The sequence below is a fragment of the Jaculus jaculus genome, chromosome 17 (assembly GCF_020740685.1).
Source record: "Jaculus jaculus isolate mJacJac1 chromosome 17, mJacJac1.mat.Y.cur, whole genome shotgun sequence".
Lineage (NCBI taxonomy): Eukaryota > Metazoa > Chordata > Mammalia > Rodentia > Dipodidae > Jaculus > Jaculus jaculus.
In genome coordinates this window covers 1,357,414-1,371,113 of record NC_059118.1, presented here as the reverse complement: position 1 = coordinate 1,371,113, position 13,700 = coordinate 1,357,414, and the positions used below count along the sequence as shown (strand labels likewise).

At 41.2% G+C, this 13,700-nt stretch overlaps 1 protein-coding gene across 1 annotated transcript in view; it reads left to right on the top strand.

Moving 5' to 3' along the window:
• Window positions 1-13,700, top strand: part of Kif15 (kinesin family member 15) — a 73,779-nt gene that overhangs the window by 29,504 nt on the left and 30,575 nt on the right. Inside the window, exons 11-18 of the mRNA XM_004662134.2 lie at window positions 1,032-1,155; window positions 2,989-3,065; window positions 3,300-3,509; window positions 5,346-5,523; window positions 5,972-6,113; window positions 8,298-8,439; window positions 11,699-11,896; window positions 13,015-13,122. Coding sequence (XP_004662191.2) covers window positions 1,032-1,155; window positions 2,989-3,065; window positions 3,300-3,509; window positions 5,346-5,523; window positions 5,972-6,113; window positions 8,298-8,439; window positions 11,699-11,896; window positions 13,015-13,122 — 1,179 coding nt within the window. The remainder of the gene's footprint in view (window positions 1-1,031; window positions 1,156-2,988; window positions 3,066-3,299; window positions 3,510-5,345; window positions 5,524-5,971; window positions 6,114-8,297; window positions 8,440-11,698; window positions 11,897-13,014; window positions 13,123-13,700) is intronic.

The window sequence follows — 13,700 nt, the reverse complement described above, 5'->3', positions numbered from 1 at the left end:
TTTATATATTTTTTTTATTAGTTTACAAAGAATGAGGTTTCATTTTGGTGTTTTCATATAACTTTTTTTCCCCTTTTTTATTATATTTCATTAATTTTTTTATTTGAGAGAGAGAAAGAGGCAGAGAGATAGAGAATGGGTGTGCCAGGGTCTCCAACCACTGCAAAGTAACTTCAGATGCATGCACCCCCTTGTGCATCTGGCTTATGTGGGTCTTGGAGAATTGAAGCAGAGTCCTTTGGCTTTGTAGACAAACACCTTAACTGCTAAGCCATCTCTCCAGCCCTTGAATTTATATTTTTAATTAACTAACTTTCATAGCAGCTTTAGGTTAATAGTAAAAATTAAAGTATGAAATGATCCCCTATACTAACCTTATATATGTACAACCTTCCCACTACTGATATCCCACACCATACATTTGTTTCTGGCCATTTTTAACCTTTTACGGGTCATCTTAAATAGGACTTTTTTTTAAGAAAGTGAAGTATATTTTAGTGTGGTGGTAGAATAGAGTAGAATTCTGAAATGAGCCCCTGTTTCCAAGAGGACTAAACAAAACAGAGAGCTTGTATTCCTCTGGAGAGGTGGTTTCTGCCTCCTAGTGGAGCTCAGGCCAGCCCAGTCAACAGTCATGCCCTTCTAGGTCAGTCTCCTTCACCAAAGAAACTAGACAGAGGGCAGGCAGGTCTGTTCTCAGCTAGGGAGTATCAGAGCCGTACACTCAGATCTGAAGGTGATCCAGTCTAACCCAGGCCTGTGCTGGTTAATAGGATTGGACCTGAGTGGAAGCCTGGTGAGGAAGGGCTGGGGAGGGAGAAGAGAGGCTGGCCAGAATGGTTGTGGCTCCTGCTCTACACATAAAGGCGCAGGAATGGGAAGCTTCCTGCGTTTCCCAACACACTGATTTTGATGGCCTTTTGGCTTAGGTACAGTTTTGTTTGACATTCATCTCTCCAATTCATATAACACAAATGCAACACAGGAGCTTGCAACTTTTCAGCAATCTTTCAACACTCTATTCTTGCTAGGCGGTGGTGAATGAAGACACCCAGGGAAATGTGAACCAGCTGCAAGCTGAAGTTAAGAGGCTCAGAGAACAACTGGCCCTACTTACTTCCGAGCAGATAATACCAGAAAGTTTACTTTCCAGAGGTGAGATGAGTCCAATGCCCTTCATCCTTGGAAAGATTGCATATGACTGTTAGGTCAAAAGCCCATGCTGATAAATAGGTCCAATACGGAGAGCTTTCCAGAATACCCCACCATGCTCTTTTGTTTTTGTTTTTCAGGGCAGGGTTTCTCTCTAGCCCAGGCTGACCTGGAGTTCACTCAGGCTATCCTCAAACTCATAGTGATCCTCCTACCTCAGCCTCCTAAGTGCTAGGATTAAAGGTATGTGCCACCATGTACATGTGGCTTATGTGGGACCTGGAGAATCAAACCTGTGTCCTTAGACTTTGCAGGCAAGTACCTTAACCACTAAGCCATCTCTCCAGTCCCTCTCATCTGTTTTATTCACCTATATGGGTACATAGTACTTTGTAATTGGATATGGGTGTATAAGGAATCAAAATGATCTTAAATAGGGCTGGAGAGATGGCTTAGTAGTTAAGGCACTTGCCTGCAAAGCCAAAGGACCCAGGTTCACTTCCCCAGAACCCACATAAGCCAGATGTACAAGGTGGTGTATGCATCTGGAGTTCATTTTCAGTGACTTGGGGCCCTGGAGTGCCTATTCATTCTCTTTCACTCTCTCTCTCTCTCTCAGTCTCTTTCTCTCTCAAATAAATAAATAAAATTAAAGAAAAAAAAGATCTTGAATAATTCATCCCTAATAAGTTAAAAGGAAGGTAATAAATTTCATTTAGATCACTTTTCACATACTGCCATAGCATTTTTGATCTGCACATGTTTGCTAAATAAGTGGTTGATTTTACTCCCAAGAATAGTTAGTAGAAACTGAATTAATTTAAAATCCACATATAACCAACAGTGTGGCTAGAGATGTAGAGTACAAAACTTTTAAGTAACCTGGCAAGATAGTACATGCCTTTAATCCCAAAACTTGGGAGGCTGAGGTAGAGAGAATTGCTGTGAGTTTTGCAGCACTTGTCTAAGCATGTGGGAAACATAGGGTTTGATCCCCAGCACTGCAAAACAAAACAAAACAAAACCAAACCAAGAGTGTGCATTAGGTCAGGCCTAGTGGCACACATGTGTAATTACAGCTCTGGGGAAACTGAATCAGAATATTGAGGTTGAGGCTGCATAATGAGTTCCAGGCTGGGCTGGGCTGGGCTGGGCTACAGAGCCACAGAATAAGACACTACACGCACATGCACACGCACACACACACACACACACACACACACACACACACACAAAACAGAAAGGCTTCTCTAGGGTCTCTGTAAGTCTATTTCTAAGCCAGCCACAGAGTAAGACCTTACACATGTACATCCACCCAGGAAGTCTTCTCTAGGGTCTCTGTAAGTCTATTCTAAGCCAGCCACAGAGTAACACCCTACACACACACACACACACACACACACCACCACCACCACCACCACCATCACCACCCCGCCGTGCACAGGAAGGCTTCTCTAGGGTCTCTGTAAGTCTATTTCAAAATCAGCTGTGGTGGTTCACGACTATAGTACCCAGCACTTAAGAGATTAAGGCAAGAGGATTGCCATGAATTTGAGGCCAACTTGATATACAGTGGAATATCTTGTCTCTGAAAGAAAGAAAAATCTATTTCTAGTTCTATCAGACCATAAGTGACCTATATGTGCTAACAAATAAGGAGCAAACTTGTTTTTCTTCAAAGAATAACTAGTATGTTAAGTGGTTTAAATTAAAATCCATGATCAAAAGATAAAAATTTGTTCCTTTAGACTAGTTGAGAGCAGTCCAAGACTATTTTAGTTTTGAGAAATAAACTTTTTTCCCTCTTCTTCTTTCTCTCTGCTGGATCAATGCTAGACAAAGAGAAGACTGATTACATGGAATATTTCCTGGAAGCAATGTTATTCTTTAAGAAATCTGAACAGGAAAAGAAGGTAGGAGATGAATTAGTAAAAGGGGGATTCAAGATATCTTGGCTTTCTTGCTGTGGTTTTCATTGCTTTACTGAGTGAAATGTGTAGTACCAGATGGATAGAGAAATAAAGGAAGGCTCTCAAAGTCTAGTTTTGTCTTTAAAATGAAATTTGGAATTATTATTTGTTGTTGGGTTTATGAAAATTTAGGGAAGCTGAATTTTTCATGTTTAACGAAGCTCTGAATTTCTTAAGTCTCTGGTAGAAAAAATTACTCAATTAGAAGACCTCACCCTCAAAAAGGAAAAATTTATTCAGTCGAATAAAATGATTGTGAAATTTCGAGAGGACCAAATCATGCGCCTCGAGAAGCTCCAGAAAGAGTCACGGGGAAGCTTTCTGCCTGAGGAGCAGGACCGACTGCTCTCCGAACTGAGGGATGAGATTCAGACGCTGCGGGAGCAAGTAAGTGCACATGTATGAGAAGGAAGTTCAGAGCAAGTATAAAGTACTTGTTCTTTGGTACAGTGGACATTGTTTTTAGAGAATTTGACAGACAGTATGATTTGCATAATTTATTCCCTGCCTTTTCCAAAATATTTAACCTGAAGACAAAAAGCGGAAATAGTGGTGATATTACCACAAAGCAGATAATTTGAGCCTGCCAAGCAGAACTTAACCTATGATAGTTGTGGTTACCCAAGACTCTTAAGCTGAGCCTTTTAAAGTTTTATTATTTTTCTTTTACTCTAGAGAGGATGAATAGGTAACAAAACACCTAGTTTAGGGGACTGGGGAAATGGCTTAGTGGTTACAGCATTTGCCTGCGAAGCATAAGGACTGGGGTTTAATTTCCTAGGACCTGTGTAAGCCAGATGCACAAGGGGGTACATGTGTCTGGAATTCGTATGCAGAGGCTAGAGGCCCTGGCGTGCCCATTCTGTCTTTCTCTCTGTCTCTTTTCCATAAATAAATAGATAAAATATTTTTTAAAAACACCTAGTTTAATAACCAGAATAATCTGTTAATAGCTTTTTGTTTGTCCAGCATTTTTAATTCATATCCGATTAATAAAATAGATATTACATCCATTTCTTTTGTGTACTTTCCTGTGCTTTGTCAATTAATTTTTTATTTTTATTTATTTATTTGAGAGAGAATGGGTACACCAATGCCTCCAGCCACTGCATATGAGCTCCAGACACATAAGCCAGTTTGTGTATCTGGCTTACATGGGTTCTGGGGAGTCAAACCTGGGTCCTTAAGCTTCACAGGGAAATGCCTTAATTGCTATGCCATCTCTCCAGACCCACCAATTAATATATTTTAAAGGACAATTCATTCTTGGTTAAATTTTCTTATTCCTGTTTTTATTTAATTAATTAATTTATTTATTTACTTAATTATTTTTGGGTTTTCGAGGATTTCATTCTAGCCTAGGCTGACCTGGAATTCACTGTGTAGTCCCAGACTGGCCTTGAACTCACAGCAATCCTCCTACCTCTGCCTCCTGAATGCTGGGATTAACATTACACCCACCTCATTTCTATTTTGAGAAAACAATATTTATTTGTGTGCATGTGCATTCATAAGTGTGTGTGTATGGGCAGGATGTGGCTTCTTGCTGCTGCAAATGACTATCGGACACTTGCACCACTTTTTAAGTCTGGTTTATGTGAATGGTTTGGGAATTGTACCTGGACCAGCAGGTTTTGCAAGCAACTTTTTTTTTTTTTTTTTTTTTTTGAGGTAGGGTCTCACTCTATCCCAGGCTGACCTAGAATTCACTATGGAGTCTCAGGGTGGCCTCGAATTCACAGCAATCCTCCTACCTCTGCCTCCCACGTGCTGGGATTAAAGGCATGTGCCAACACATCTGGCTTTGCAAGCAACTTAACCACTGAGCAATCTTCTCAGCCCCCTCCTCCTTCCTATTTATGGTGCTGGCGATCAAACCCAGGGCTTTTTTTGCATGCTAAGCAAGAGCTGTGCCATGGAGGTACATCCTCAGCCCTCCTTAATCTTTTCCATGTATTAATTTAATAATTCTATTTTGTATAAATAGTCTCTTGGACTTATCTCCTACATGCCTGGGTGGAACTTTCAAGAAGCTTAGCACAAAGTTGTAAGACATGCATATTTCAACGAGATCACAATCAGCAACTTATTTTCTTTAGTGGCGTTTGCATTATACAACCAATATTGCTGTGTGCTCCTAAAAATTAGGATTAGCTTTTTTAGACTATTTTCCTTAGAAAATGTTTGTAAATATACAAATTATGTAATTCTTCCATATCACAGGTAGAGCACCACCCCAGAGTTGCAAAGTATGCTATGGAAAATCATTCTCTCAGGGAAGAGAATAGAAGATTAAGATTATTAGAGCCTGTGAAAAGAGCCCAAGAAATGGATGTCCAGTCTATTGCAAGACTAGAAAAAGCTTTCTCTGAAGTGTCTGGCAAAGAAAAATATGACAAAGGTAAGAAATGAATTTTTTTAATTTTGTTATTTTTTTGGTTTTTCAAGGTAGGGTCTCACTCTAGCCCAGGCTGACCTGGAATTCACTATGTAGTCTCAGAGTGGCCTTGAACTCACTGTGATCCTCTTACCTCTGCCTCCCAGGTGCTGGGATTAAAGGCGTGCGCCACCATACCCAGTTCTTATTCCATTTTTATTTATCCTTTTGCCTCAAATGGACTAGTACTCAAGAAATGTGTTTTGTTATTTTTGTCTTTGTTTGTTTTGTTTTTCTGAGGTAGGGTCTCCCTCTAGCCAAGGCTGACCTGGAACTCAATCTGTAGTTCCAGAATGACCTCAAACTCACAGCAATTCTCCTACCTCTGGCTCCTGAGTGCTGGAGTTCAAGGCACGCGCCACCATGCCTGGCCTAGTTTTGTCTTTTAAAGACTGATGTTTTTTTTAATCAGGTCAGCAAGGATTTTCTCCCAAGGCTCCAAAAGAATCATGCTCCTTTACAAACACTGAGAAGTTAAAAGCTCAGCTCCTGCAAATTCAGACGGAACTGAATAATTCAAAGCAAGAATATGAAGAATTCAAAGAACTAACTCGGTAAAATACAAATGCACCTGTATGTCCACCTATTTTATTATACTGTTGATTTGCTTTAGGGTTAATATTCATAGTTAGACACTGTAAGCTGGGCGTGGTGGTGCACACCTTTAATCCCAGCACTCGGGGGCAGAGGTAGGATCACAGTGAGTTTGAGGGTAGCCTGAGACAGTTAATTCCAGGCCAGCCTGAGCTATAGTGAAACCCTACCTCAAACAAACAAACAAACAAAAAAAGATTAAATTCATACCATCAACTACCTTGTTTTGGCATAGAGAAAAAGCATTTTTAAAATTTTGCCTCTTGACTATATCTGATGAGCTTGATGATGCTCATGTTTCAAGGAAGACAAACTGCTGAGACGACTGTCAGTGGGATTTACAGAGTAAATTCTACATTATAAAATTTTAGTCAAAATTGTTTTTAGATGTTATAGCTTGTTAATATTCTAATTTGCTGCTCATTGTGTAAAATAATAAAAATATAAAATATTAATATTGTAACCATGATTAATCCTATCCTAAAATACAGCCCAGGCTGGCTTTGAACTCACAGCAATCCTCCTAAGTCTGTCTCACAGGTGTGAGTCCTGGGATTAAAGGTGTGTGCCACCATGCCTGGCACAAGTGTTTGTGTTCAAGGTGATATGTTGGGACTGGGCGATAGCTCAGTCAGTAAAGTGCTTGGCTCACAAGCATGAGGACCTGAGTCTGATCTCTTGAATCTATGTAAAAATGATGGGTGTAGCATAGCTCAGGGACTTCTGTGGAAGAGGAGGCAGAAAGATTGTTATTGCCAGAAGTTGGGACATTTTGCAGAGACATTGCCTCTCTCCCCACCATGCGTGTCCCACAGTCCCCATGGGGTTGACCTGCATCCCCAATGAGGAAGGCCTCTTCAGAAAAGTGGCAGTGAGGAGGGAAAGGATGGTACCAACATGTGATGTTTACATACAAAATATGTCTATATCTAATAATAAAAAGTAAGTAGAGCCAGGCATGGTGGTACACGCCTTTAATCCTAGCACTTGAGAGGCAGAGATAGGAGGATCACCATGAGTTTGAGGCCACCCTGAGATTACATAGTAGTGAAATCCAGGTCAGCCTGAGCTAGAGTGAGACCTTACCTTGAAAAACCATAAATAAACAAATGAATAAAATTTTTTAAATGCTGGGTGTGGTGAAATTTACCTGTAATCCCAATAATAGGGAAATGAGACAGAATGATTCCTGGGGCTCACTGCCTAGCAATCTAGCCTAATTAGTGAGTTCCAAACCAGTGAGGGGGACCCTTTCTCAACAAAACAACAACAAATCAGATGGATAAGATTCCTGAGGGTAACAAATAGTTCATACACACATGCATACACAAGTGCATTTAAAAAGAAGAAGAAGGCTAGGTATAGTGGTGCATGCCTTTAATTCCAGCACTTGGGAGGTAGAGGTAGGAGGATTGCTGTGAGTTCGAGGCCACCCTGAGACTGCATAGTGAATTTCAGGTTGGCTTGAGCTAAAGTGAAGCCCTACTTCAAAAAACAAAAAGCAAGCAGGGCGTGGTGGCGCACGCCTTTAATCCCAGCACTCGGGAGGCAGAGGTAGGAGGATCGCCGAGAGTTCGAGGCCACCCTGAGACTACATAGTGAATTCCAGGTCAGCCTGAGCCAGAGTGAGACCCTACCTCGAAAAAAACAAACAAACAAAAAAAGCAAAAAAATAGAAAGAAAGAAAGAAAGAAAAGGTGAGGGCTAGAGTGATGGCTTAACAGTTAAGGCATTTGCCTTTGAAGCCAAAGGACCCAGGTTCAATTCCCCAGGACCCATATAAGCCAGATACACAAGGTAGCACATGTGTATGAAGTTTGTTTACAGTGGCCGAAGGCCCTGGTGTGCCTATCCTCTTTCTATTGGCCTTTCCCTTTCAAATAAATAAAAATTATAAAAAATTTAATATGGTATCATTGTAGACTATTTTTGACTATAAGTTTGTGTTCTATCATTTACTAATTAAATACCATCAGCAGTCATCAATTTCTGACTCTAGTTTAGACAGCTGTAAAAAAAGTAATGATCTGAGAAAGCATTTATGATTTAAACGATTGTTATGTGAAAACATGAACTGTAATATACCTTACAAAAGTTTGGCATTACTGCTTATCTGAAGTACTCATTTATACAATTTCTGTTAGGAAAAAGCAGGTCGAATTGGAATCAGAAGTTCAGTCTTTACAAAAAGCAAATTTGAATCTTGAAAACCTTTTGGAAGCAACAAAAGTCTGCAAACGCCAAGAAGTTTCTCAACTGAATAAAATACATGCAGAAACACTTAAGGTAAGCAAACATCTGGAGTAATGCTCCTGTCTTATATCAGTGCTGTTATCTCTTTTATTAGTAAAAGAGAGTCTCTGGTTGGAGAGATGGCTTAGGGGTTGAGCACTTGCTTGTGAAGCCTAAGGACCCTGGTTTAAGGCTCGATTCCCCAGTACCCATGTAAGCCAGAGGCACAAGGTGGCACATGTGTCTGGAATTCATTTGCAGTGGCTGGAGGCCCTGGAGTGCCCATTCTTTGTCTGTCTGTCTATCAGTCTGTTGTTCTCAAATAAATAAATATACATATATTTTTTAAGTGAGTCTGCCTGGCTTACCTCAAGCAAGGATGGCAATCCATGCATGTTGGCTCTACTGTCCTGATGTTTTCTAGTGGCAGGGTCAAGAGGTAGGGTCTCACTCTAGCTCAGGCTGACCTGGAATTTATTATGTAATCTCAGGATGGCCTTGAACCCACAGTGATCCTCCTACCTCTGCCTCCCGAGTGCTGGCATTAAAGGTGTGCGCTACCATGCCTAGCTTCTTTTTCTTTCTTTTGAAACAAGATCTCATAGTAGCACTAGCTGGCCTCAAACTTGCTCTATAGTTGAGGCTGGCCTTGAACTCCTGACCCTCTTGAGTCCCCCCATACCTCTCAAGTAAGCCTCATCTTTCTCTGAATTAGGGATGACCATAATTTAATTGCAGGTTCATCTTATGTACTAATCTCTGGTAAGTGTACCATGTGCCTCTTCTCATGTGGTCACTACTAACCTGCATCTTATACACTTTTTTTTTTTTTTTGGTTTTTCAAAGTAGGGTCTCACTCTAGCCTACACTGACCTGGAATTCACTATGTAGTCTCAGGGTGGCCTTGAACTCATGGCAATCCTCCTACTCTGCCCCCTGACTGACTGCTGGGATTAAAGGCATATGCCATGACACCCAGCAGACACTTTCATTTTAAGTTAATTTAATTTTATTTTTTCCAGGCACTTTAATGTTTGGCAATCTAATGGCTGAAAGATGGGATCTTCTTATTTCTTATTTATTTATTTATTTTGAGATAGGGTCTCTCTCTAACTCAGTCTGACCTGGAACTAACTCTGTAGTCCCAGGCAGGCGTTGAACTCATAGTGATCTTTCTACCTCTGCCTCCTGAGTGCTGGGATTAAAGGCATGTGCCACTAATGCCCAGCTCAAAAAGTCAAAAACCACACAGTCAGGTTTCTAGCAACAATGAACCCACTTCACTGATACCAATTTTCTGTGAGCCATTCTTGGTACCAGTTTTCTTTGTAGTTACCTTCTCTTGCTAGGACAAAACACCCAATAAATGCAGCTGATGAAGGGCCACGGTTTTTATTTTTGCTTACAGTCTCAAGGGGAAAATCATGATGGCATGGGGAAAGGATGACATGAGCAGAGACTGTACATCATCTCTGCCACAGCAGGTGGAAAACAATAGTGGGAGTGTGAACTGGATCCTAGCAAGCTAGAGCTGGCTATAACACCCATAAGCCTGCACCCAACAACACACCTCCAGCAAGGCTCTACCTCACAAATTGCTACCAGCTGGAGACCAAGCACTCAAAACATAAGTTCATGGGGGACATCTGGTTCAAACGACCACAAATGGAAGATTTGTGGTCTGTGTGCAGATGCACATGCCCCTGTGCACGGTCGCAGAGTCCAGAGGAGGACTTTGTTCCCTGTCATTTTTCTACCTTCCATATTTCCTTAAGATAGCCTCTCACGGAGCCTGGAGTTGCCATTTCTTTGTGTTGTTAATTTTTTTTTAATTTTATTTTTATTTATGAAAGAGAGAGCAAATGAGAGCGCCACAGCCTCCAGCCACTGCAAACAAACTCCAGATGCATGCGTGTGCATCTGGCTTACTTGGGTTCTGGGGAACCAGACCTGGGTCTTTAGGCTTGGTGACCAAGCACCTTAACCACTAAGCCATCTCTCCAGCTCTGCAGTTGCCATTTCTTGTTAGATTAGCTGACCAGAAAGCCCCAGTGATCTTGTCTCTGTCCTACTCCCCTTCAATTCTCCAGCATTGGGGTTATGTACATATGCAGCTGGCCATTTTGTTTTTAATCTACTTTATTTTACGTGTGTGGGCTTGCATGCACGTACTAGCACATGCACCAGGGCCTCATGCTGCTGCAAATATCACTTATACCACTTTTTGCATCTGACTTAAATATATGGCTTGGGAATTGAGCATGGGCCGATCGGCTTTGTGAGCAAGTGCCTTTAACTTCACCTATCTTCCCAGTTCCCATACCAGGCTTTTTACCTGAGTGCTAAGGATCAAACTCAAGTCCTCATGCTTGCAAAGAAACCATTCTTACTCTCTGAGCCATTTCCCTAACCCCACACCCCTCCGTTTTTGAGACAGTCTCATAGTATATCTTAGGCTGGCCTTGAACACACTATGTAACTTATAAGGGCTGACCTTAAATTTGAGGTTCCTGAGCCTCCCCAGTGCTGGCATTATGAGTATGTACCACTATCCCCAACTTCAAGGTTTGTTTTTTTGGTTTGAGGCAGGGTCTCACTCTAACCCAGACTGGAACTCAGAGTGTGTATGTGTGTGAGAATGAATGTGTGTGTGTGTGTGTGTGTGTGTGTGTGTGTGTGTGTGTGTGTAATATGAGAGAAAGAGAGTGTATGTGTGTGTGTGATATGGGAGGGAGGAAGGGAGGAAAAGAGAGAGAATAGGTGTACCAGGGCCTCTTGCCATTACAAGGAGCAGTAGCTCATTGTACTTATTTTTGCTTGAGGCTTACATGGATCCTGGGGAATTGAACCCAGGCCAGCAGTCTTCTAGTAAGTGCCCTTAACTGCTGAGCCACTCTAACCCTCAACTTTCTTTTTCAGAACCATATTTAGAAACTTCCATAGGACCATATTGAATTGATGAACTCATATTTGCTCATTTCTATGCTGTTTGGTCAGGATATTTCTTCTCTCTATAAATGATTTCTTCCTATTTTATTGGGGGGTTGTTTTGTTTTGTTTTTTGAGGTAGGGTCTCACTCGAGTCCAGCCATTCCTGGAATTCACCATGGAGTCTCAGGGTGGCTTCGAACTCACAGCGATCCTCCTACCTCTGCCTCCCAAGTGCTGGGATTAAAGGTAATCTCCACCACACCCGGTTTCTTCCAATTTTTGATATGTAAAATTTTAATTTTATCCTTCCTGTTCACAAGAAGACTATGCTATTTTATTAACTTGTCTTAATAGTTTTTTTTTCACCATTGTTGTTATGTAGATTATAACCACACCAACCAAGTCTTATCAGCTCCATTCTCGAATGGTACCAACGTTGAGCCTCGAAATGGGGAGCTTTGGCTCGCCATACACTCCAAATTGTAGCAGATTAGATAATGATATATTAAATGAGCCAGTTCCGCCAGAGATGAGTGAACAAGCTTTTGAGGCCATTTCTGAAGAGCTTCAAACAGTACAGGTAATGCTTTGGTTTTAGAAAAAAAGTAAATATTTAATGTTCATTTGTGTAAGTTGTATTTTTCTATCATTTTGATTATATGTATATGGAATTCACTATGTAGTCTCAGAGTGGCCTCATGTGGATCTGACATGGTGTGCCACCATGCCTGACATCCCTTTAATTTTTTTTTTTTTTTTTTTTTTTGAGGTAGGGTCTCACTCTAGCTCAGGTTAACCTGGAATTCACTATGTAGTCTCAGGGTGGCCTCTAACTCATGGTGGTCCTCCTACCTCTGCCTCCGAGTGCTGGGATTAAAGGTGTGCGCCACCATGCCCAGCTCACACCTATAATTTTAAAGTGTGGGATATAAAAGTCTATTTTTGGAAAACAGCTGTTTTTAAATTAAATTTATTTGAGTTTGTGTGTGTGCTATGTACATATGTGCTAGGGTCTGCCTGCAAATGGGCACCACTTCTTGTGGCTAGGTTTACATGGATCTTGGGGAATTGGACCAGGCTTTGTAATCACGCACCTTCAACCACTGAGCCACCTCCCCAGCCTCTCAGAACTATTTTAAATGGCAATGCTGTGTCTGTTAAAGATATTCAAGGTACTTGACAGAATCTTATTTAGGTCAAATTTTAGCTTGGTTTTTAATTTATTTGATATAACTTGTGAAATTTGGTTTTTCTAGTTTGGTAATCTTTTTTTTGTTGTTGTGTTTTTTTTTTTTTTTCGAGGTGGGGTTTCACTCTAGCTCAGGCTGACCGACCTGGAATTAACTATGTAGTCTCAGGGTGGCCTCGAACTCACGGTGATTCTCCTGCCTTTGCCTCCCAAGTGCTGGGATTAAAGGCATGTGCCACCACACCTGGCCAAATATTATTTTTGTTGTCCGGTAATCCTTGGAATTGGCTAGAATACCCAAATCTCAATTATTTGCCCTTCCTAGGACAGAGAGCCCTCTCTGGTTTGGTAACCCCATAATCAGGATAGCTTTTGACCTTTTCTGCCTTCAGCAGGCCTTTATTCTATTTGTTCTTCTGTGGGTTTGAGTTTATTGTCTTGTCTCTAGATGAAATGTTTTGTGAATTCCATCCCAGGCATCTTTGGTGATTGAAATGTGTGTGTTTTAGGAACAAATGAGTGTTCTTCAAATTAAGTTGGATGAAGAAGAACGTAAGAATCTGAAGCTTCAACAGCATGTTGACAAACTGGAGCACCATTCTACACAACTGCAGGAGGTAAGGGCAGGAATGCAGCCCCAGCAAAAGTCAAAACACCTTCAGAATAAGGGCATTGCAGGGTGAAAGTGATCTCACTATGCTTTAGTCAACTTTGCAAGTTGCTGTGGTAATAAAACAGAACTTAGTTGTTTGAATGCTGGCCACTAGTAGATAGGATCAGTGGCTTCCTTGATGTCTGTTTAGAAAAAATGGTGCCTATCTACATAGCTATAGTCATCTTGGACTTTGCTGATCATCTTCACCATAATGCCTGACTAGCCACATTTATTCTTGTCAGAGATCTTAAAACCACTTTTATTATTTTTTTAAAATTATTCTTTTATTTATTTGAGAGAGAAAGAGTCAGAGAGAGAGAGAGAATGGGTGCACCAGGGCCTCCAGCCACTGTAAATGAACTCCAGATGCAAGTGCCCCCTTGTGCACCGTTAGGTGCTTGCCTGCAAAGCCAAATAACTTCAGTTTGTTTCCCCAGTACCCACGTAAGCCAGATGCACAATGTGGCACATGCATCTGGAGTTCACTTGCAATGGCTGGAGGCCCTGGTGCACCCATTCTCTCTCTCTCTCTCTTTGCCG